At 45.9% G+C, this 25,439-nt stretch overlaps 1 protein-coding gene across 1 annotated transcript; it reads left to right on the forward strand.

Annotated features, from left to right (window-relative positions):
* Positions 1–411: 411 nt before the first annotated feature.
* On the forward strand, positions 412–24,855 carry DLST (dihydrolipoamide S-succinyltransferase). Its single transcript, XM_036313164.1, has 15 exons — positions 412–555; positions 1,115–1,148; positions 3,858–3,906; positions 6,978–7,033; positions 7,174–7,248; positions 7,471–7,526; positions 8,350–8,461; positions 10,523–10,678; positions 11,808–11,881; positions 12,717–12,814; positions 16,915–17,045; positions 18,791–18,864; positions 21,373–21,456; positions 22,114–22,281; positions 23,209–24,855. The coding sequence occupies exons 1-15, from the start codon at positions 493–495 to the stop codon at positions 23,341–23,343; spliced, it is 1,365 nt and encodes a 454-aa protein (XP_036169057.1). The 5' UTR covers positions 412–492; the 3' UTR covers positions 23,344–24,855.
* Positions 24,856–25,439: the final 584 nt, after the last annotated feature.

A 25,439-nucleotide genomic window follows, 5' to 3' on the forward strand; every position in this document is an offset into this window, starting at 1 on the left:
TTGCTTTTTAAATTACATTTGCGGAACCGGAGGCTCAGGGAGGCCTGTCACCTGCCCAAGGCCAAACAAGTGTCAGATCAGGCAGGCGAGGCGCCAAGGCCCGCGTTCAAAGTCCGCGCCCGCCTTCTGCTCTCGGCCGGTGGGTCTGGCGGAGGGAGGCGCGGCGCCCCGGGACCAGCAGAGAAGGGCGCCCCGCTCGGAGCCAGCGCCGCGGGGAGGTCGGGAGGGGCGGGACCTCGACGACCCCCCGGTCGCCGGACCGTCGCAGGCGCCCTCGGGAGGACCGGCCGGCCGGCGGGCGGCGCCGCCCCGGGCTGGGTCACCCGGCGGCACTCGGGCTGCCCCGCGCCGCGCCGCGCCCCCGGCCGCCAGTGGTTCGTTCCGCTCCCCCCTCCCCGCGCGGTGCCCCGGCCCGCCCCGCTTCCGGTGGCTGCCGGGCCCTATATCCGGTGTCCGCCCGCCCTCCGCTCCGCCGCCACTACCGCCGCCGCGATGCTGTCCCGGTCCCGTTGCGTGTCCCGGGCCTTCAGCCGCTCGCTCTCCGCCTTCCAGAAGGTACGGTCCGGCCGGGGCGGGGCGGCGGCGGCGCGAAACCCGCCGGGGGCGGCGGGCTGCCGGGGGGCAGAGGCGGGCGCGCCGGCCAGGCCGGGCACCAAGGGCACCGGGACGCAGAGGCCGCGGGCTGGGTGGCCCGGGGTCGCCCGGCAGAGCCCGGGGCCCCTCGCCTTCCCGAGGCGGCGGCGCCCCGGCCCCGGCCGTCCCCCGCCTTCCGGCCGCGCTGAGGAGGGGTCCGGCGCCGCGCCCGCCCGCCGCACCGGCCAGAGACTCCGAGTTGGGGAGGGAGGCGACGCCGCGAGTCCCCGGAAGGGTCCTGGGGCCCGTCCTTCTCTCCCGCTCCAGGCGGGGGTCCCCCCTCCCGCCGGGGAGCTGCGATGGCGGGCCGGGCCGGCGCGCTGACCGGGGCCGGGAGCCGGGGCTGTGGCATCTCCGCCCGGGAGTCCCGAGCGGCACCTGTCACCTGCGCCGGGAGAGCCTGGAGTCCGTTCTTAGGGGAACGAGCCGTTTCTCCCTCCTTCCATCTGGGTGACGCCGCCAATGTCTTCTCTCTCCACAGGGGAGCTGCCCTCTCGGGAGACGCTCCCTGCCCGGTAAGTCCTGCCCTTGCCGTCGCCTGAAACGTTCTCCTCCCGGGCAGAGGCGGCGGCGAGGAAACCGGGGTGCCTGCGTTTCTCCCCATAATGTGCAGATAGAGAGCAGGGAAGCCAGATGCCGCTTGGTAACGACAGCTGTCACTCACTCGTTTAGTCCGTGGCTACTGAGTCTCCACTGTGTCAGGCACTAGCGGGGCACCCCCTAGGGCACAGCCGGGGAACAGGCCTGCCTTCCTGGAGCTTACAGTCTGGTGGGAAAGAAAGTGGAGATTGCTAAGCAAATGAAGGTGGACAGAAGAGTCCTCTTTAAATATATTTTTAAAAACTGATTTCAGAGAGGAAGGGGGGTGGGGGAGAGAGAGATTGATTGAGAGATTGGCTGCCTCCTGCACGCCCCTTACTGGATCGAGCCTGCAGCCTGGGCATGTGCCCTTGACCCGAATCGAACCCGGGACCCTTCAGTCCGCAGGCGGACGCTCTATCCACCAAGCAGAACCGGCGAGGGCAAGAGTCCTCTTTCATAGGTGGTATTAAGGCTGTTACCCAGGGGCTGTGACAGAAACCAGCCCAGTGAAGGGTAGGAGAAGGGAAGGGAAACGCATGTACAAAGTCCCCGAGGGAGGAAAGAGCTTAGCCGTGCTTGGGAACTGGAAAAAAATACAGGTGATTTGGCCAGAGCATTCTGGTTAAGGGAGAGAGTGGCATGAGATAGAAGATGGTGTGGTGTGGAGGCTACTGGCAGGAACTTAGATTTTATGCCAGTAATTGTTTATAATCCTGGAATAAGCATTTGTTGAATGAGTCGAGCTTGTTGTGGGCTTTCTGTGTGCCAAGCAGTGTTCTGAGTGCTTTCTGTGCATCGTTCAGTTAATCATTAAGAAACAGTACGAGGAGTATTCTCTCTATTTTACACACATAGAACCCAAGGCTAAGAGGTTAAATGCTTTGACCAAGGTCACTCAGTCTACTATTGGTCAAGCCTGACTCCTCATGTACTCAACAGGTTATTTGAGTTCTTACTACTGTTCTAGGTGATGAAATACCGATGGTCTCTCCCCTCAAGGGTCTTCTGTGCTAGCTGGAGAAACAGCCTGTATACATTTATGCACACATAAGGATGTACTTACGTTGTGATTACTGTGAAAGGGAAGTGCAGGGTGTAAGGAGAGGGTGGGATGAGGTAGCCCAGCTTGGGAAGGTGGGGAGTGCTGTGGGAATGTTAGTTATATTCCAAGTAAAATGAATTGCTTGTGCAAAGGTTTTCAGGCAGGAAGAGACGACTAATCATAGAATGGAAAGGAAGCATGTCTGGCTGGAAAGAGCCTTGGACTTGGGGTTTGCCTTGTGGCTTAGGGCTTTACCTTGGGGCTAGCAGCTTCACCTTTGGAAGCCCTACTTATAAAATGGGAATAGTGGCAGATGGTGCTTCTACTTCAGGGAATGGTGAGACAGGAAAATCAAAATGAGGTCATTATGTGAAAGCTTTTTATAAACCCTACAAGTGAAACTTGCTCTAGGCTGAACTCTAAATTGGATTCAGGGTTCTAAAAATCAGCATGGACTGCTGGCTGTTCTAGCTCAAAACATGCTAGCATACTTGGGATTTGTGCTGTAGAGTCATTGGCTATGGACATAGGTGACTTACTTGACTCTGAAACCCAGGGGGTGTCTGTGCGGAGGTGAGCACAAGAGAGAGATTTCTCATTTGGTGTCTCCTGAACCCTGGTTCAGAAAGGATTCTTAATAGATTGGAAAAATGAAAGAACATATTCAGGTGAGGCAGCTATAGTACTTAGTTCAGCTGGGGAAATGCAGTGATCTGTGAGAAGGACGGTGGGGCAGAAAGGACTCCCACCTGTTGTGTGTTACCAGCCTAGAAGACCTCAGGAAGAGACAGTAAACTGAAAGGAGGGATAATTATTTGCTGAGTACTAGGACCAGCTGGAGACGCTGGGCCTAAAGTAACCCTGTCTTTGCTACTAGGGTTTACCAGTGGTTGGCAAACTGCGGCTCGCGAGCCACATGCAGCTCTTTGGCCCCTAGAGTGTGGCTCTTCCACAAAATACCAACTTCTGCGCATGGGCCACGAAGTTTCAATCGCACTGTACATGTGCGCCCGCACATGGTATTTTGTGGAAGAGCCACACTCAAGGGGCTAAAGAGCCGCATGTGGCTCGCAAGCCGCAGTTTGCCCACCACTGGTAGGCAATAGGACTTCCAGCTCAGTGCATTTTTAAGTAACCAGGGAAACAGAAACCCAGACCAAACATTCCCACTGCTTCTCAGATTAGGCTGTGTGTGGTTACAGGATAAACCATTGTGTGTCTTTTCTCAAGCTTCAGTTGTATTTGAAGACTTGGGGAGTAGAGACAGTTTATTTGGAAAACATAATAGGAATAATAAACATTTATGGATTTTAAGGTAAATAAGATAAAACTACTTCAGGCTATGCCCTTAGAGTTCTCCCCTTTCCTGCTCAGCCACATACCCACTGTCAACCCCATACACCTGCTGCTCTCTGCTATTATGGTTATTTTGGTGGAAAGTTTGAGAATCAGGACTCTGTGTGATAAAGATTATATTGTTGCCTATAGTTGATACTACTCTTTCTCAGAGTTAGAGGGTGAATGGACTTCTTTTTCATTCCCAACAGGTATCCTGTATAAGATAAGAGTTGTTGGTTAAGAGTTGTTTTGTTTCTTGCAGGGGTCTCCTTATGTCAGGGACCAGGTTACCCTGACAGGAGGACGATCGCGTAAGTATCACTGGGGAGTACAGTTATGTGGCCATAGGGCACTTAAGATATCACTTATAAATTCGACCATTTACTTTCTTCAGTGGTTTCCAGGGCTCGAATTCTAGAATTAGGTTGAGTCCCTAGACCTAACCTGGATGTTAATTTATGATGTGTGATGTACCTTGAGCTTCAGCCCCATGTCCAATGCTGGACCAGGAGTGTGCCTGTCCTAAGGTGCTTAGATTATAATGAAACTGGAGTTGGAATCCTCTTTTTATGGCTAGTAGATATAGAAGGGTGCTCCTAAATAGTATTCTGGTTGGATACAAGTGCAGCTCAAGGCCTGGAGGTTACATTTATTGTGGAGGTTGAGAGGATCCTCTTGATGTAGCATAGTTATTTATTTTAGAAACAGTAAAAGCAAAAGACTAGTCTGTTGAGTCGTGGGACTTTGACTAGTTTGGAGGGAATGTTATTGCGTAATGCAAAGTTTGGACAAAGGCCACCCATGTGTGTTTCAGGTTAACTTCTGCTTATGAATGTTGCTTAATGTTACTTTCCCTTCCAAGTATTTTCAAGGTGGTGGTAAGAGGATGCTCTCTAGTTACGTAGTAAACAGCTATCAAGCTACTTTTACTGCAGGAAAATCTTCAAAATGAAGAGTCAGCAGATTAGTTCCTTCTTCACTGTGCATCTCAATGGGATTTTTAAAAATAAAATGATGTGTTATTTTTAGAGGGCAATTTGGCATTCATAAGTCTGAACCATGTCTACCTTTTGATCTTGCAATTCCATTTCTAGGAATCTATACTAAAGAAATCCTGGTGTCCCCAGATTTCTCTCAAATGGCCAAGCAACAGAGATTGGTTAAGCATGTTCACACTATGATAAGTGAAAAAAAAAAAGCAGTTTATAAAACGATTGCATTTTCTGCTGTCTGGTATAATCCCATTGTAAATGTTCTTTTTGCTCTTTCCAAATATTCTACAGTGAACATCTAATACTTTTATAATTGAAAAAGTTAGAATCAAAATGTGCTACTCATCTGCAATTTCTTTGAAAATTGGAGCAACCACAAACCTACATGCAATAAATATAACAAATAACTGTTTGAAAGTAAATCATTTTTTAAAACCTTAAACTTTGCGGGGTTGGTTAGATTACACATTAGATAATAACTTTTGTGTTGTGTATTTAAAAAATTTATTTTTTTATTTGAGGGGGGGAGAGAGAGAGAAACATCGATAATGAGCAAGAATCGTTGATTGGCTGCCTCCTGCTGGCCCCACACTGGGGATCGAGCCCACAACCCAGGCATATGCCCCCACTGGGAATCTAATCGTGACCTTCTGATTCATAGGTTTACCCTCAACCACTAAGCCATGCTGGCCGGGCTGTGTTGTGTATTTTCTGTGTGAATAACTTTATTTTTATTTTTTAAAAATATTTTTATTGATTTCAGAGAGGAAGGGAGAGAGAGAGGGAGAGATAGATACATCAATGATGAGAGAGAATCTCCAATGGACTGCCTCCTGCACGCCCCACATCTGGGGACTGAGCCCACAACCCAGGCATATGCCCCGACCAGGAATCGAACTGTGACCTCCCGGTTCATAGGCCAATGCTCAACCATGGTCATGCCGGCTGGGCTACCCACTTTATTTTTAAAATCTTTGATTGTAAAACTATTTTTGGCTTTATATTTTTATTTAATAGGTTATAAATGTACAGGGTTCAAAAGTAAACAGTGTCTATGAGAAGACTTTATTCTTGTCCTCCAGTGCCACCAAGTTCCTCTTCCCAGAGACAGCCAGTGCTCCAGTTTCTTGATGTCCTCACAGAGCAGTCTCTGCATTACCCATTGGTTCTTGCCCATGATCATGTACTTATACATGGTTATAAACTTTATACAGAACACTTTGTGGTCTGTATTTTGTTATAACTTACATTTTCCCCCTTGGTTCAACATAGATTTTATTTTGACTTTATAAAGGTTAAAAATATCAAAAGGCAACTTGAATCTGTTTTACTTTCCTATTACAAAGGTGTTTGGTATAGAATAGTCAAACAGTCCTGAAATGCACAAAGTGAAAGTCCCCATCAGTCTGAAGCACTCTCCCAAAATGCGTATGTTTGTAACAGATAACCATAGATACCATATACATATAACTATGCCTCTCACTCTCCAGAGGTGACCACTGTTAACACTTTCTGGCATACAAGGTGGTAGTATTCTCTGGTTTACATTATTTAAAGTTAGTGCCATATCAAGAAATTCCTTGGTCTTTTGCGGTTCCTCTTTAATGAGTCCATATGAGGAGACACCATATGAGGTTTTTGGGGGGTTTTCTTGGTGCATAGGGGAATAACCTTATTTTACTTCCAAGTTAACTGTCTCAACTAGCTGCTTTATCTAATCTAAATCTGCAATCCTATGGACAGAAATTCCATTATATTTGGCACAATGGCAGTATCACAAGGGCATGCAATTGATCTTACTTGGATTTGGTTAAGGAAAAAAAAACCTGATCAGAAAGATAAGTCCTTTGGTGAGTGTGCAAAGGACCAAGATGCTTATCTTTTTCTTCAAAGAACCAAATGTAAGTCTATTTTGTAAGAGAATTTCACTGCAGCATAGGGTCCTGGACTCACAATGAGCTCACTACTTAGGGCGCTCAAGTCATCCCATCCAGGCTCTGCTCTAGACCTGCCAAGTGAGACTCTCAGGATGAGGCCTAGGCAAGTTCCCCTAGGTCCGTGGTCGGCAAACTGCGGCTCGAGAGCCACATGCGGCTCTTTGGCCTCTTGAGTGCGGCTCTTCCCTAAGCCTTAGGAGTACCCTAATTAAGTTAATAACAATGTACCTACCTATATAGTTTAAGTTTAAAAAATTTGGCGCTCAAAAGAAATTTCAATCATTGTACAGTTGATATTTGGCTCTGTTGACTAATGAGTTTGCCGACCACTACCCCAGGTGACACTGAGGCACCCTGGGTCAAGAATCATTGATTTAAAGGGAAGGTGATCCATGGTGCCTAAAATGTGAGTGGTTCACTTGCCAAAGGAGTTTACTTTTGTTTCTTTTCTAGCATTAACAATAGTAGTGTCTTCAGCGTTCGCTTCTTCAGAACTACAGCTGTGTGCAGTAAGTACCTGCCTTCAGCTCCCTGCCTTGGGAATGGAGTTTTAATGGGAAGAGAACAATTGTCTGAGTTTAATTGAAGGAAAAAAACATATGGATTATGTGTGATTTTCTTTCTTTCTTTTTTTTTCTTCTTTTCCTAGAGGATGATGTGATTACAGTAAAAACCCCAGCATTTGCAGAATCTGTCACAGAAGGGGATGTCAGGTGGGAGAAAGGTAAGATTAGTGCCCTCTCACTTAAATTGAAATACTTCCTAAAAGTCTTTTCTTATCTCCCCCACCCCCAATGATAATCAGTAGAACCTATGGCCCCACCCTTTTCTTTACATGTGGCCTACTTTATCCTGGCCCTGTAGGAAAGGGGACTTATATCTGCAAAAGGGTATTTTGTGGCTACTAGAGGCCTTCCTGACAGGTAGCCTTTGATTATTTTTTCAGCTGTTGGAGACACAGTTGCAGAAGATGAAGTGGTTTGTGAGATTGAAACTGACAAGGTAGGCTTGTCCTATATTAGTGCCAATTTGTTTAAGGTCTCTCCTTGGTTTCTTAACTTAATGAAAGAAACAGGGCTTTAACTGTTGTTTAAAGATCATCTTTAACTGGTTCTAAGCACAGTTGTAAAAATGTTGGAATAGCTCATTTAAAAAGAAAGGTTTAATTTTAGATTGTTCTAGGTCAGTGATTTTCAACCTTTTCCATTTCATAACACACATAAACTAATTACTAAAATTCTGTGGCACACCAAAAAATGTATTATATTTTTGCCACTCTGACAAAAAGATAGGTATAGTTTTATTCAGTCACACTGGATGACTGCTATTGTGTTGTCTGTTATCATTTTTTAAAATTTGAAAAATTAAGGGAAAAGAGGTCAGTGCTCCTGACCAAATAGCCAGGTATTGCATATTTTAAGAATTCTTGGGGCACACCAGTGCGCTTCAGCATAGGGGTTGAAAATTGCCGTTCTAGATGCATGTACTATGTACTTTAGTAATAGTTTTGTAGCTCTTTGTGCCTGTGTGTAAGAGCCTGCACAATTTGTTGCCACTTCTTTTTCAAGTATCACCTGGAAACTTATGGACTGAATGCTGCTTTAATGTTTCTGAGAAAGGACATAAAGAGTGAAGAGTGTATCTTCACAGTAGCATTGACTTGTCATACTCTCAATCACTTTCAGGTGTTGCGTTGGCATTTTTTTATGCGTGTTCTTGTATATTTGTGTTGCAACTCTTGTAACTCATATTTGAGATTCTGTACAATTATTTTTCTAATGCTGAGTAAAAATCTGTCCATTGTCCATTTGTCTTCCTTTTCCAGACATCCGTGCAGGTTCCATCACCAGCAAACGGTGTTATTGAAGCTCTTTTGGTACCTGATGGGGGAAAAGTAGAAGGAGGCACTCCTCTTTTCACACTCAGGAAAACTGGCGGTAAAGAAGTTCCCCTCGTTGTCCAGGCCTTCAGTGTGGCCCTGGGAATTGGGGCTGAGCATAATGTACTAATTCCTTGGTACCTCAGGCAGTTTGGCATTCCAGCTGCCCTTAGTTGAAGGAATAGAGGGGGGTGATATTTATATAATGTGAACTTTAAATGTCAAGTTTTAGAAGAAAATGGTATTAAAATAAACCTCATAGCCCCTAGCTGGTTTGGCTCAGTGGGTAGAGCATTGGCCTGCGGACTAAAGGGTCCCAGGTTCGATTCTGGCCAAGGGCACATGCCTGGGTTGCAGGCTCGATCCCCAGTAGGGGGCATGCAAGAGGCAGCTGATCGGTGATTCTCTCTCATCATTGATGTTTCTATTTCTCTATCCCTCTCCCTTCCTCTCTGAAATCAATAAAAAATATTTTTAAATAAATAAACCTCATAGTATTCTGTTCTTTCCATGTATGTTTCTTATGCTGGACCTTTTCTTAAAAATATGATAGAGCTGAAACCAGTTTGGCTCAGTGGATAGAGCGTTGGCCTGCGGACTGAAAGGTCCCAGGTTCGATTCCGGTCAAGGGCATGTACCTGGGTTTCGGGCACATCCCCGGTGGGGGATGTGCAGGAGGCGGCTGGTCGATGTTTCTCTCTCATCGATGTTTCTGACTATCTCTCTCCCTTCCTCTCTGTAAAAAATCAATAAAATATATTAAAAAAAAAAAAATGATAGAAATCAAGAAGGTTCTGAAGACGGAGTTTTTCCCCCCTCCTCAACCCTGCCATCAGAAGCACATGGATGCTTTAAAAATAATACAAATGCCTAGACTCCATGGTCTAGGGATTCTGATATATTAAATCTGGGGTTACAAGATCTTGGTTGTCTGTCATAGTTTTTCGTGTGTGTGTGTGGTTTTTAATGCTCTCCAAGTGATTCTGATACACAGCCAGAACTGAGAGCTACTGTTCTAAAGTGAGAAGTGAGAAAAAGCAATGTTTCATGGTGTCTGTTATGGAGAATTCAGTGCAATATTTTTACATCTGTTCCCATAACATTTGTAGGGAGGGTTGGTATTTCTCTTGAGAATAAATGAGAAGTAAGCAAATGAATTTGTACTGGACCTTACAGTCAGTATTAGAGAACAGAACAGAAAATAACTTTTTAAAAAATATATATATTTTATTTTTTTACAGAGAGGAAAGGAGAGGGATAGAGAATTAGAAACATTGATGAGAGAGAAACATCGATCAGCTGCCTCCTGCACACCCCCTACTGGGGATGTGCCCGCAACCGAGGTACATGCCCTTGACCAGAATCGAACCTGGGATCCTTCAGTCCATAGGCTGACACTCTATCCACTGAGCCAAACCGAATAGGGCGAAAATAACTTTTTTCCTAATTCTCAGTTAAATGCTATATACTAAAGTTTCTTTCTCATTGTTAAAATATATAGCAGAGAGATGGTAGATTGCATTATTGAGATTGGTCAGGGCAGTATAGAAGCCCAGAATGGAAAGAAAGTTCAGTAGAAGGCTAGTGAAGAAGATTGATTTTTCAGTTGAAGAATTCCTTCTTTTGATCATTTATTCCTTTGAAAAAAAATAGTTCTAATTTAAATATAAAACCAAATATAATGTCCAGATGGGTAAGATCAAAATAAAGATCTAATTTAACCTTGTGAGTTTATTACTTGACCATCTCATTGTCTTAAAAGCATCATCCAAATGAAATGCTTTGAACTCTTAAGTCTAAATGAACACTTGATTATTTAAACTTTTGTTTTTTAATAGTTAACTATATTCTCCCACATGTGATGATCAGTAGATATTTGTGAAATTAGGGAGGCAGCTGAATTCAGTAGGTCTTATGTAGGATCTGGAAGCCCTGGAGAATAGAAGAATGGTGCCTATATCATTATATGTAGCTTATAGTGCCTTGCATATATAGCGAATATCTAGTAAGCATTTGTTAATTGATTGGAGATAGAGATTTTGCTGCTAAATCCTTCTTATATCTGTGATTTGGTTGCTTTCCATTCCAGACAGTGGCATCTGTTTTTCTTGTTTTCCAGCTGCTCCTGCTAAGGCCAAGCCAGCTGAAGCCCCTGCTGCCGAAGCCCCAAAGGCAGAACCGATAGCATCGGCAGTTCCTCCTTCCCCTGCAGCATCCATACCCACTCAGATGCCACCAGTGCCCTCACCCTCACAACCCTCTGCTAGCAAACCAGGTAAGCCTTCACTCGTGTGTGTGTGTGTGTGTGTGTGTGTGTGGTGCGTGTGTGTGTGTGTGTTTAATATATATTTTTATTGACTTGAGAGAGGAAGGAAAGGGGGAGAGAAATAGAAACATCAATGTTGAAAGAGAATCATTGATTGGCTGCTTCCTGCATGCCCCCTACCAGGGATAGAGTCCGAAACCTGGGCATGTGCCTTGACTGGGCATTGAACCACAACCTCTTGATTCATAGGTCGAAGCTCATCCACTGAGCCACACTGGCAGGGCTCCCATGTGTCTTTTTTCTCACAGGGCAAAGTCTGAGACTAATCATGCCTCTGAGCAGGCTCTGTTGGCTACTCTGTAGAAAGAAAGAACTGTAGACTTTGTATCAGCACACCTGGGTTTGCATTCCAGCTTTCTGTTTACAGCTGTGTGACTTTTGGCTTCTTAACTACTCTGAGCAGATTGTTAATTTGTGAAATGGGAATGGTACCAGTGTACCTCAGAATATCTTTTGCTTTGTTTTGTTAATCTTCACCCCAGAATAGTTTTTTTTCTTTTTTGAGAGAGTGGAAGGGAGAGAGAAATAGCAATGAGAGACACAGCAATTGGTTGCCTCCTGCACGCACCCCAATCAGGGCAGGGGATCAAACCTGTAACCCAGGTAGGAGCCCTTGATTGGGAATCAAACCTGCGACCCTTTGGTGCATAGGCTGATGCTCTAACCAATTAGCAACACTGGCCAGGGCTACCCCAGAATATCCTTTTTTTTTTTTTTTTTTTTTAAGTATATTTTTATTGATTTCAGAGAGGAAGGGAGAAGGAGAGAAACATCCGTGATAGAGAATCATTGATTGGCTGCCTCCTGCACCCCCCCCCCCCCCCGCCACACACCCCGACTGGGGACTGAGCCCACAACCCGGGCATGTGCCCTTGACCAGATTTGAACCGGGACCCTTCAGTCCGCAGGCCGATGCTGTATCCACTGAGCCAAACGGGCTAGGGCTACCCCAGAATATCTTGACGATTAGCGATTAGGTGACTATACAGTATGAAAGCACTGGCACATACTCAGTAAATGTTTCATTTTCTGATGCAGCTGTCCCCACCCCCTCCCCATACCCCCACTTTCTTTTCAGTGTCTGCGGTAAAACCCACTGCTGCTCCAGTAGCTGAGCCAGGAGCTGGTAAAGGTCTGCGTACAGAACATCGGGTAAGCCCGAGGCAGAGGGCATGTTGAGATTAGTGGAGTGTGGGCATGGTAGTGCCTGCATTTGATTGGCTGGCTGCTTATTCTCTTGACCTTGACAGGGAAACTGAGTTTGGGAAGTGACTTGTTCATAGTCATGAATTGTCAAATGATAGGACTAGGACCTGAATGAACACTTGTCCAGTGGTTTTTCCTAGTATGTTGTGCTACCACTGAATTGTCTTGTGTGAGTAAATTATTTGTAGGGATGATAGCTTAGTATCGTGGGAGGGAAGAGTGCACTAACACACTTCAGAGAGGTGGTTTAGTGAGCTCTATCCCTATACTTCCGGGATACCTAACTGAGGCCTCACAGTAGCAGTAGCTATCAGGGGCAGACATAAAACCTCAAGGAAGTATGGTCAAGAGTGTGGGTTTCTCTGCCTGAGAGAATGCCTCCTAAAATACTATAGCCTCAAAAGTTATTGCTTCAGAGTTTCCATTCCACAAGTAGCTATTCTCATGCAAGTCTTTAACACTAGAAATTGCCGTATTTCTTGGCTGACTAGCCCTACACCACACCACACTCTTCCTTTCTATAAATTGGTTTTGTTTTTTAAATCAAACCATTTCCTGGGCCTCCATTTTTGGTCAAACTTTAAGTGAGTCTGAATGAGTAGTTTTTGTCTGTTTCCTTGTTCTTGCTCAGAGGAGCAAGGCCACAGGAAAGAGGAAGGCTGGCACTCTCATTGTACTTGGATATTAATAGTCCTGGCCATCTACTCCCACAGGCCAAATGGGGAGTGCTTGATCCAAAGAGACTCAGGTTGTCAATACTTGGTCCCACTTTCACTTTCAGGAGAAAATGAACAGGATGCGGCTACGCATTGCTCAGCGTCTGAAGGAGGCCCAGAATACATGTGCAATGCTGACGACTTTCAATGAGATTGACATGAGGTGAGAGCTCTGTTCCTCTTATTTCCATACCCTTGTTCTTGGAGGACACTTGAACTTGCCCCAGTCCCCACTAGTGCTAATTCCAAAACTGACTGAGCAGGGAAGAGATTCTTCCTATTTTGTGTTGCTTATTAAACAGAGTGACCCACTGGTGTCATTCTCTCATCAACTGCTAATACGGTGCCTGCCTCCTCTTGACTTAACAAACATAGCTTTTCAGCCCTAACTGGTTTGACTCAGTGGTTAGAGCATCGGCCTGTGGACTGAAGGGTTCGGTCAAGGGTACATGCCTGGGTTGCGGGTTTGGTCCCTAGTAGAGGGCATGCAGGAGGTAGCCAATCAGTGATTCTCTCTCATCATTGATGTTTCTATTTCTCTCTCCCTCTCCCTTCCTCTGTGACATCAATAAAAATATATTTTAAAAACTTAGCTTTTCAGACTTTTATACTTAAATTTTGTGATTTCTGATAAATGAGACTGAAAATAGTCTTAAACTCTGATGACTAGCGTTGAGTTGCCAAGTAAAGATAGGGCCTACCCATTGGGATGGAGAACCACTTGACAGTGCCCGGAGCCAGGGTATCCCACCCTCACAGAGACTGCACCTCACACATGTTCCTGAGAGACTCAGAACTGTGCGGGTGAAAAGGCATAGGCTTGTATTATCTTCCCTCTTTCCCACCTTTGATAGTGAAATGGAAAGCAAGTTGTGTTTTGCCCGCGCTGGTTTGGCTCAGTGGATAGAGTGTCAGCCTGTGGCCTGGAGGGTCCTGGGTTCGATTCTGGTCAAGGGCATATGCCCGGGTTGTGGGCTCCATCCCCAGTGGGGGGTGTGCAGGAGGCAGCCGATCAATCTTTCTCATCATTGGTGTTTCTATCTCCCTCTCTTTTCCTCTCTGAAATCAATAAAAATATATTTGAAAAAAATAAATAAAGCAAGTGGTGTTTTCAAAGGAAAACCTCAGAATATTAACTAAATTAAGGGACTAACTCAAATTAGCATACTGGGTCCTCAAATAAAGTTGTTTCATTCAACATAGTTTCATTATAATGTTAAAAAGGCTGTAGGAACTTAACTTTTGTTTATATTAGCCTGTGGTAAAAATGGTTTCTTTATATATCATTTTGTTTAAAGTCATAGAACCTAGCAGTGATAATACCAGTGAGGACTTACTGTACACACATTTCTGTAGTAAGCTAATAGTTAACTCGCCTATTTTCTGAAAAGACTTTGGTGTTTACAAGTACCAGCACACTAGGGAAGAGAATGTAGTTAAATCTAATATTTTTTGAGCACTTAACTGTGTATAAGATATTGCATGTATTTGAGGAGGAAACAAAGATGAGTGAAAAGAGCCCCTACCTTTCTAGAACCTACTGTCTAGTGTGGGTAAGCATAAATAAGTATCAGAAGGGTGCAAAGAGTGTGAAGTGGAAAAGAGAAAGATATCATTTGTTTTTGAGGTGGCGGAAGAGGTAGGGAGGGTAGGTCAGGAAAGGCTTCCTGGAGAAAAGAGAACAACCAGCATTTTTTAAATATATATGTTTTTATTGATATCAGAGAGGAAGGGAGAGGGGGAGAGAGACAGAGAAACATCAACGATGAGAGAGAATCACTGATCAGCTGCCTCCTGCACGCCCCCCCAAGCCGCAACCCAGGCATGCGCCCTTGACTGGAATCGAACCTGCAACCCTTCACTCCACAGGCCGACGCTCTATCCCACTAAGCCAAGCCGGCTAGGGCCATTTTTTAATTTTTTTATTTTTGTTAATCTTCACCTGAACATATTTTCTCATTTATTTTTAGAGAAAGTGGGTTGGGGGGGGGGGGGGGGGGGGGGGAGAGAAAGATAAAGATGTGAGAGAGACACTTTGATTGGTTGTCTCCTGCACATGCAACCCAGGTACATGCCCTTGACTGGGAATCAAACCCAAGACCTTCGGTGCACTGAGCCACACTGGCCAGGACACAACTAGCATTTTGACACAGGTAACATTGTGGAGAAAGATTGTTCCAGACGATGTTAACAATGTGAACTTGACAGACAGGATAGCACAAAACACATTTGAGAAATTTGCTCTGAGGAATGTGTATGAGAAGGAATGGAATAACAGGGATACGAGTTTATATTTAATTCAGGGGTAAGTCATTGAGTCTTCAGGGCATTTCTTTGTTTCTTTTGGTCCTAAGTGTTTAGTCTACTTTTCATTAGGGAAATTTGTTTTCCTTTGGAAGGGATCTGAAAAGTGTAGAGGAGGGGATGGTTTTTGACCGTGTGCATTGCTTGCAGAGGAGGGCTCTGTGGCCTATTTCACTAGATATCATCTATTCTGTTGTGAAGTTTCTTAAAAAGATCGGATGTCATTCAAGCTAGAGATTTCTCCCCTGTCTATCGGATGTGGGGAAGAACCTTGACTAATAAATCACAAAGTCTGCAGCTTAGGTTTCAATGCATTAGGGCCAAATTGTGCACAAATTGAATTGGACTTTGAAATTCTACCCAATTTCTTAAGACAAAACATGTAAATATTTGTGGCCTTGAAAGATTCAGTTGGCTCAACAGCTTTGATTGGAAGGTAGGAATAATAGTTTGGTCTCCTTTTAGCAGCTAATCGAGGTGTCACTTAACAATGGCCTGGGGTCTCGCTGCAGTCAGTAATTTGGTTTAGATCGAGTGCCCTTTGGGTCTTGTGCTGATCAGCTAACCCATAAGGGGCCTTTCTGAGAAACCTTCTCCTATCCCTGTTGTCCCAGCCTCTGCCTCCAAGGACAGAGCTCTGAAATAGAAACTACTTAATGACCAGACAATAGCATTGGGGCAGGTTTGAGAGCAGAGATGTTGATCACTTCTCTTTCCCTCTTCTGCAGCTCTTGTGTCTTGGGAACCAGTAATGTCTTTAGGGTGGTAATCCTAGCACTAAATAAGGTTAGACTCAGGAAAACAAACATTTAAACTCAATCAATCCTCCTAGGAAAACTTCCTTTTTGAAAAACAAAAGGTCTGAAAGGATGAGTTAAAGTTATATCATCTTATCTTTCATGCTAATGTTGAATTAGGCCATTATAGGGAGAACTGAGCATTTGGGCCTGAAATAAAGTTAAATTCGATTTCCATCACAGAACTTTATTTCGATAAATACTGGGGTTTCTTCAGCTAAATGATGGGAAAGCCATTTTCCACTCACTGCAGTACGCACATGGTGTGTATGCAGAAAACCCGGTCCCGAAGGCGCAAAGGCTGTTCTCGTAGAGACTTCTCAGAAGGCACTGCTGCTCACACTTGGGGAGCTCAGGTTCACACATGGCCACGTTCCTAAATACCAAGGAATCCACACCCATTAAACAGGTCCTAAGGGCAAGAGCTGTGTCTTGATTATCGTTGTGTCCAGCATTGACCCTCGCATGTAGTGGGGCACCTGTTTGAAGGAACAAGTGATGGAGCTGATTACTCTGGGAGATGAAGAATGAATCTACTGACTTTGCCATCAACTTGAAAGAACACTGGGTTATACTCTTCTGTATGACTGCTTTTGCTCACAGGGAGCCCATTTACCTGTGCAATTTTTGTTTGTTGGTTTGTTTTTGTCTTAATTAGGAGATAGGAGGCATGTCATAAGGAAGTTGTAATCAGGTTTGGTGGTTTTTAAAAAATAATTTTAATAAGAAAAAGAATACTGTTTATTTTGTGGATTTTATGCTTAAAAACATTTTCCCCCCAGGGTAGGTAGCTCATGATTTTAGTGTAGCTAGAAATCACTTTCTCATCCAGGGCAAGGATGTTGGTGTGCTGTGTGAGTTCTTGTCCATATTATCTTGTCACTGAAATCTCTGACTTATGGATTATGAAGGAGCCTGTCCAGGGCTCAGCCCACCTTAAAGAAAGCTTGGACCTGATTCCTTTGTATCCAGGTTTTTTTGGTAAAGGAACAAGGAAGGTTACTGTGTTGACCTTTAGTGGACTATTTCAAAACTTGAACTTTACGGTACAGAGTGAAGGGGAAAAGCTTACTCAATCATGTACATGGAGTTGGAAACTAGTATGAAAGTCAGAATCAAGGCTTCACTTATAGTCAGTTTGCTTTGTAATGTGTTTTTGCAGTAACATCCAGGATATGAGGGCCCGGCACAAAGATGCTTTTCTGAAGAAACATAACCTCAAACTGGGCTTCATGTCGGCATTTGTGAAGGCCTCAGCCTTTGCCTTGCAGGAACAGCCTGTTGTAAATGCAGGTGAGTTTGTGGTGGCCAGCATTGCAGAGGTCCTGGGAGGTATGTGCATGAACACAGAACTGCTCCCACAAACACAGACACAAGGGTGGGGGTCATCAGACCAAACTTTAAAAAATACATTTTTATTGATTTTAGAGAGGAAGGGAGAGGGAGAGAGGGATAGAAACATCAGTGATGAAAGAATAATTGATTGGCTGCGTCCTGCACGCCCCCTACTGGGGATCAATGCTGCAACCTATACATGTGCCCTGACCCGGAATCGAACCATGACCTCCTTGATTCATATGTCAATGCTCAACCATGGAGCCACACTGGCCAGGCAGACAAACTTTTAATTTCATACCTGTGAAAACATGAGTGTGTTTCTTAGGGATTTCTTGGCTCGCCTTCCTGAAATAGTATCATCATTACTTTGTCCCCATTAAATGGACAGAGTGACTTCTCTTTCTAGCACATAGCTCGGAAGTTCTCAGCCAGCTCAGCTCTCCAGGCCCCTCATGTCAGGGTGGAAGCTCATGTCCTGTCTGGCACTCCTCACCTTCCCCAGGGCTCTGTTGTCTTGGGGCCTGACTTCCACACTTGGCATAGGCTCCAGGGTGACCTTTGGTTTCTGGTTGATGGGCCTCATTGGAAGATTGTGCTCGTTTTCTTTGTGTTATTCGCCTACATCATTGAAATGTTGACCTATCAAGCAGTTCTTTCCCATTGAGACACTTCTCTGTTCCCTGAAAGACTGGAGAAGTGACATTGACACTTTTGCAACCCTCAGCAAGGCCAGGGTCCCTAAAGATCTAGAAATAGAAGCCCTAGTCCAGCGGTCCTCAAACTTTTTAAACAGGGGGCCAATTCACTGTCCCTCAGACGTTGGAGGGCCGGACTATAGTTTAAAAAAAAAACTATGAACAAATTCCTATGCACACTGCACATATCTTATTTTGAAGTAAAAAAACAAAACGGGAACAAATACAATATTTGTATTTGCATGTGGCCTGCGGGGCCGTAGTTTGAGGACCCCTGCCCTAGTCCCTTCCATCAAGTGATATGCCCTAGGTAGATAGGAGGGCTGTCCTTGTTTTACCCATATATTACCTCTTTATTTCTTCCATTCTTCTTATGCTTCCTGATTGGCACTCTCTGGTCGTCTGCCTGCCCATACACCTAGGCATTTCTGAGTTCTTGTGGCCTCTTTGTCATTTACATGCTTTTCCTGGTGTCTTTGTCTAACAATACAACATACACTTTCTGCGGAAAAGATTCCCAAGCCTATTTTTTCATGAGCACTAGGCCTAAATGTGCAGCTGCTGTTTGCTGTCACGATTAAAGCCAGATCACCCTGCTTCCTCCTGAACCTCCTAGAAGAGCCTTCCCTCCTGCCTTGTCCCCTTTGCGAGTTGACAGCAGACGGGCAAAACCCAGCGGTTCTCAGCTAAGGGAAGGCTTGTTCACAGGAACTAAATGCATACTTACCGTATGTGAGCCAGTGGACTGAGCCCGTGCGAGGGCTGCCAAAGAAATGGTGCCCTATGCTCAGGCAGTCGGGCTCAGTGAGGGCATTGGGAGATGTTTTGATTGGTTAGTATGGGAGTGAGAGGAGTTTGCCACTGGTAATGCAGTGCTTTTTTTCATACTGATTGGTCAGCTCACACTGTACCAGGCACTGTGGATTGTTACTCTATTAATGCAAATATTACCTCATTAGCCTAGGCCTCAGGAGTTGTATGTAACACGTGTTTTCTCTCTTGCAGTGATTGACGATACAACCAAAGAGGTGGTATATAGGGATTATATTGACATCAGTGTTGCGGTGGCCACCCCACGGGTATGTTGGGACAGGAGATGGGAGTTCTCGTCTTAGATTCTCACCTTTATTTGTGTGAAGAAGCAGACAGCTAGGCACAGATCATGTCTGTAATTCTGTCTTTTTAGAAGGGGATAATAAAAGAGTAACCTATTTTTGAACATACCACATTCTTTTAATGTTAAGCCTGCCGGGAGCCGGTCCATGCTTGCTGTTTCAAGGGACCTGGCATATATGGCATACTGTTCTTAATATGTTTGCTCACCTTCTTGGCACTATGTGTTTTAACCAAGGTCTCTGAGAAAGGTTGTTCCCCCAGGTAGGGATTTTCCCCTGAAGTTAGGGAGGGAATAAAACCTCTTAACTAAGTGCCAGGTGGGTAATTAATCACTTTAACTACGAACAATCATGCTTAAGCTACATAATCTTTACTCCCTGGAATGGAGATAAGAAACGCCCTAACCTTTGAAATAGAGATTGATGGGATTGAATCAACTGGTATAAATACAGATGTAACAAGACAGCAAGACAGAACTTAGAACACAGAACTTAGAACACAGAACTTACAGACAGAAGAACTTCGCTGGAGAGAACATGGCAAAAGATCCTGGACTGAACCTGACTACAGAAATTGGCAAGAGAACCTGACTAGAACCTGGTGACTGAACCTGGCTGGAGAACCTGAACAGAACCGGGCTGGAGATCCTAACCAGAACTTCGCTGTAGATCCAGACCAGAACTTGGCTGGAGATCCTGGCTAGGCTGCTGATGAACTGAATGATGTCTCCATGTCATTCCTTCTTAGCCGACTCCATCCACACCTTTGGGGACCCCTGGACCTGCTGGGGTTGGACCCTGGCATATGGCGCCCGAACAGGGACCCCTAGGTAAGCGCCCCACACTCGGGACGGATAGGACTCCACCGTAGGAAGAGGGTGGATAGTCTTTGCCCCACAATCGGGACGGATCAGACTCCACCATAGGAAGAGGGTGGATAGTCTTCGCCGACTCCGTCCACATCTTTGGGAATCCCTGGAACAGGATTCCCCTAGGTAAGCCCTCCCCATTGAGAACCCCACACTCGGGACGGATAGGACTCCACCAGGATACTGAAGACCCCCCCTATAGAGGATAAGTAGGGTAAGAAGGTGGATAGTACAGAACTTAGATTGAGAAGATGTGCCATACTGAGTCCAAAGAAAGAAGACTCTGTATTGATCTTTAGATTAAGAAGATGTGCCATACTGAGTCTAAAGAAAAAAGACTCTGTATTGATCTTTTAACATATACGCTTGCTAGCAGAGGAATTAAGGTTACTCCCAGTCAGACAGAACGTTTTATACAAGAAATATGTCCATGCTTTTCTGAGGAAGGAAAGGTAAATGTAATGGCATGGGAGAAGGTAGGCCCAAGGAGCCTTATCCTTAACCCCACTGCAGCCTTTCCACCCCGGGAAAGTGCAGGATTGGCAAGCTCTCCCTGGGGTGATAGATCAGGACTCAGGTAATAGCGGAAAGCGCCAATCCTACTCTTAAAATGGATACAAGAGAGCATTTCAGGTTTTTCTTTTTAATGCCCGCTTTTAAAAAATAAAAAAGGGGGAATTTGCCAGGAGCCGGTCCATGCTTGCTGTTTCAAGGGACCTGGCATATATGGCATACTGTTCTTAATATGTTTGCTCACCTTCTTGGCACTATGTGTTTTAACCAAGGTCTCTGAGAAAGGTTGTTCCCCCAGGTAGGGATTTTCCCCTGAAGTTAGGGAGGGAATAAAACCTCTTAACTAAGTGCCAGGTGGGTAATTAATCACTTTAACTACGAACAATCATGCTTAAGCTACATAATCTTTACTCCCTGGAATGGAGATAAGAAACGCCCTAACCTTTGAAATAGAGATTGATGGGATTGAATCAACTGGTATAAATACAGATGTAACAAGACAGCAAGACAGAACTTAGAACACAGAACTTAGAACACAGAACTTAGAATACAGAGCTTAGAACACAGAACCTACAGACAGAAGAACTTCGCTGGAGAGAACATGGCAAAAGATCCTGGACTGAACCTGACTACAGAAATTGGCAAGAGAACCTGACTAGAACCTGGTGACTGAACCTGGCTGGAGAACCTGGACAGAACCTGGCTGGAGAACCTAGCAAGGGAACATGGCTACAGAACCTAGCTGGAGAACCTAGCAAGAGAACATGGACACAGAACCTGGCAAGAGGTCCTAACCAGAACCTCTATGGAGATCCTGACCAGAACCTGGCTGGAGATCCTGGATGGGCTGCTGATCAACTGAACGCTGTCTCCGTGTCATTCCTTCTTCGCCGACTCCATCCACACCTTTTGGGGACCCCTGGACCCGCTGGGGTTGGACCCCAGCATAAGCCTAAATATTTTAGACTGTGTTAATCAAATTGAGTAATTAGATATTCTGGGAAGGGGAGACCATTGACTTGAATCAGGGAGTTATAACTGTACAGGGTGCTATTAATTTGCAACTGAAAACGCTTTTCACTTTCATCAGGGCCTGGTGGTTCCCGTCATCAGGAACGTGGAAACAATGAATTATGCAGATATTGAGCGAACCATCTTTGAACTGGGAGAGAAGGTAAAGTAGAACGCAGCATGTGTTTCAGCTGCAGGGCAGGGCAGGGAAGCAGCCCGGGGAAGGCAGGGCTTGCCAGTGAGCAATTCTCGGAGAGCTGGAGCCTCACGTTGTTCCGTAAGAGTGCATAGCCTCTCACCCACTAGAGCTGAAGTGCAGACATTGGGCAGAGCTTAGCATGCTCTCATGACTGAAGATCTCGTCAAGTGAACCTGCTGGAACAGAAAAGGACCTGAAGGCCTTGTGTCTGTCCTTTGGTGGAGCATCTCAGCTGGAAAATTTCCTTTTAAAAAAAATATATATTTTTTTATTGATTTCAGAGAGAGGGAGAGGGAGAGGGAGGGAGAGAGAGAGAGAGAGAGAGACGGAGACGGAGACGGAGACAGAGACGGACTCATTGATCAGCTGCCTCCTGTATGCCCCACACTGGGGATAGAGCCTGCAACTGGGCATATGCCCTAACCAGGAATCGAACCATGACTTCCTGGTTCATAGGTCTACGCTCAACTGCTGAGCCACACTGGCTGGGCTCAGTTGAACAACTTTCATGTTACAGCTGGGTCTTGCCATGTTGACCTCAGATATGAGCTTTCTGGACTTCCTTTAGGTGAAGAAAGCTCATCTGACCTTAAATTGCAATGATGTAATTTCTGTTTTTAGGCCCGGAAGAATGAACTCGCCATTGAAGATATGGATGGTGGTACTTTCACCATTAGCAATGGAGGTGTTTTCGGCTCCCTCTTTGGAACACCCATTATCAACCCCCCTCAGTCTGCCATCCTAGGCATGCACGCCATCTTTGATAGGCCAGTGGCTGTGGGAGGCAAGGTAAGAACCATCACTGTTCATGTCCTAGGAGTTAGGTGATGAGAGGGAAATCTTACTAAGTGCTAATTGTGAGATTCACTGTAATTTTAGGCTTAAGTTTCATCTCTTAGTTTCTAATTAAAGCTAAGGCACTGATTCTCATTGTGGTGTGTGGATCAGCATCATCTGGGAACTTACCAGAAATGCACAATCTTGGAGCCCCTTTTGGACTTGTTGAAGCAGAAACTGCAGATGATTCTGGTGCAGTCAAGTTTGAGGACAGTTGAGCTAGGAAAGCTTGCTCCTTCATCTAGGACAGTCAGCCGGCTTCATTCTCAAAGGTGCTGTAGATAGTGGGGATACAGTTGGGGACCTGGTCCTTGCCTGGGAAAAGGATAATGCAGAGCAGTCCGCGAGCTTCCAAGTGTAGGGTAAGGCTTAGAGGTTCTCTGGGAATTCAGGGAAGGAAGTCCCAGGGTCGAGCTGGCCCCAAAAGACATGTCAGGAGGAAAACATTTTCTGGGACTGCGTTTCAAACTTTCTTGGGTCACTAACTCCTTTGTGAGTCTGAAATCATAGATCTTCCCGCGCCCCCCCCCCCCGCCACTCCCCCCGAAAATGCTCACACACCCTACTTTACATACAATTTCAGAGAATTTGTGGACCCCAGGTTTAAATTTATAACCCTAAAGCCAGACTGAAAGGGGAACTTTAGGAAACGAATGAAGAGTAAAGTGTGTTTAAAAAGGCAGTTGTGCGGAGACTCCTATTCTTCGTCTCAGAGTGGGGCAAGCAGGGGGGCTGTGCACTAAGGATAAGGCTTGGTCTTCGAAAATATTGTATCTAGAGCAACACCAATAGGAAAGGAACAGAACTTTTCTCATTTCCCCACTTCCATGGGGCTTTTCTGCTACTGCAGACAAATCTATACCCCTCCTCTCCCTGTAGGTGGAGGTGCGGCCCATGATGTTCGTGGCACTGACCTATGATCACCGGCTAATCGACGGCAGAGAGGCTGTGACTTTCCTCCGAAAAATCAAGGCAGCGGTAGAGGATCCCAGAATCCTCCTAATGGACCTTTAGGAGGAAGTCACACACCCAACACATTGACCACGCAGGAACTGAAAACCAGTCTTCTCTCTGCCCCACGTGGGTCCCGGGTTCGCCTGGCGACAGACAGGCACATGCTGTTGGCCTCAAGCAAGGAAGCCAGGGCACTATATAACCAGCAGTCGCAGGTCTTTCTTGGTGTTCCTACCAGCGCGCGCGTTCTCTCTCTCTCTCTCTCTCTCTCTCTCTCTCTCTCTCTCTCTCTCTCTCTCTCTCTCCCTCTCCTCTCTCCTCTCCCTCTCTCTCCCTCTCTCCCCCCTCTCAGCACTCGAATATCTTATTTCCTTAGGCTTGAGGGAGAGAAAGAGAGAGCCTTCACAGATGCTCATTAATATCCCTGCCTTTCTTCATTAACCCTCTGCCGAGATAATTTTGCTTCTCCCCCGTGCCAGTACACGATAGGGAAACCACTGGGGACCATGGTATTAAGTTTCAGTCTTTTGAAAGTGTTCTCCAGAGCTGCCTGGGAGGGTTGTGCCTCCCACACTCGGAGCAGCCTGTCTGCCCTGGCTGTGCACATTCTCACTTGATTCCACCTGTGTGGAGGTATTGACCACAGGCCAAGGTGCTGCTTTGCTGCTAAATGCACCTTCCTTCTCAGCTGTCATTGACTTCAGGATGCTTCTACTACCTCTTTCAGGAAGCACAGGCCGGGGGACCTGGGTAGGAGAGGTGTTGGCAGTGTGGAGGGGGAGAGGGCAGATTCCCCCTGAGGTCATAGCTATAAACAAGAGAACAGAAGCCAGGCCTGCCCTCACATTCTCTGTCATAGCCTCACACCAGGAAAACCCATTTTGGCACAGCTATGGTTGTGCCAACCTTTCTAGGTTGCTAGGAACCGTTCTAGCACATTGTTCTCATCTGGAGCCGATTCTAGTACATCAAGGCAGTGGAGGATGGACTGGAGCCTGGTAGAGATTGGGGCGGGGGAGGCTTCCTGTGGACAGGCTCGGATTGACTTGAGCTTTTAAATTCCATTGGTATGAGCATGTGACTGAAGAGGCAGTTCTGTTCTTTCCTGATCACGGCCCTTGGGAAGTGGGGCCTTGGCTCTTCTGCAGAGCACAGGTCTAGGGCAGGGTGGACTGGTGGGAACCAGCCCCAAGATGCCAGTACACGGGGGAAGTGACTGATGTCGCCTCTGAGGTACTGCCTGATGGGTCTGGACACAGTCATTGGAATTCCTTGGAACATGGTTAAATGTACACGTCTTGTCATGAAAGCTACCAGGCTTCATTGCTTTAAATCCAACTGCATTCAGGCCTGAGGCTGCTGACACCTGACATGGGAGCCACTTACTTAGTGCAGAGTGCCCACTTGTATCTCGAAGAAGTAAGGCCTGGGGGACGGGTGGGGGGAAGGGATGGGAGCCAATACTGAGTGCCTGCAGCATCTGCTATGTCTTCACTATTCAGAACTCGTAACTGAAATATTTAAAGAAACCGATTTTAAATGCAAATTAAAGGGCAAAAGTTCTCAAACAGAGTTCCCGTCTCTTCTGTGTTCATTTTGGTTACTGAGGTTAAGTCTCCAACACTGGTTATTGGCACTGAAAGCCACCTAAGGTCCCTTTGGTTACCCTGTGATACCTGAGTTTTAAAGTAAGTTAACACTGCACTGATTTGACAAAAAATGGAACTGGGCTGTCTGCAGGCAGGGAAGCGCCCTCCCTCCTTCCATTGACCCCTCAAAGCCTGGCAAGCCGGGCTCTTGGGCAGAGACTGGTTCCCACCTTTGAGGCTCCTGCAAACACCAACACACTTGCATTATTTCTGGGATGGATACCAAGGTCAGTAAGAACCATGAGGGTCGATTACCTCCTGGGAGCGGTGGTCTGCGAGGGAGAGGGACAGTTAACCTAGACTGACTCCAGGTGACTGGCATGATGGTCTCCAGGCTTAAATATACCCGGTCTTTCCACACAGTCGGTGCCTGCTGATCTTGCTTACAGTGGTGCCATCTCTGTATGAAGGTCTGCCCCAGGAACAGAGTGGCTCCCTGAGGGTAGAATTTGGGTTCAATGAAAGGAATTTTAGAATTTTCTGTTAGGCCCAGGACCTGGTGCTAGC

This window comes from Myotis myotis, unplaced genomic scaffold, assembly GCF_014108235.1.
Source record: "Myotis myotis isolate mMyoMyo1 unplaced genomic scaffold, mMyoMyo1.p scaffold_m19_p_1, whole genome shotgun sequence".
Classification (NCBI taxonomy): Eukaryota; Metazoa; Chordata; class Mammalia; order Chiroptera; family Vespertilionidae; genus Myotis; species Myotis myotis.

Bases quoted from the DNA above. Each gene is read 5' to 3' on its own strand.
- DLST (XM_036313164.1), top strand. From the start codon at position 493: ATGCTGTCCCGGTCCCGTTGCGTGTCCCGGGCCTTCAGCCGCTCGCTC. The intron at 7,034-7,173 runs GTAAGTACCTGC...TTCTTTTCCTAG, and splicing joins CAGAACTACAGCTGTGTGCA to AGGATGATGTGATTACAGTA. The intron at 17,046-18,790 runs GTGAGTTTGTGG...TCTCTCTTGCAG, and splicing joins ACAGCCTGTTGTAAATGCAG to TGATTGACGATACAACCAAA.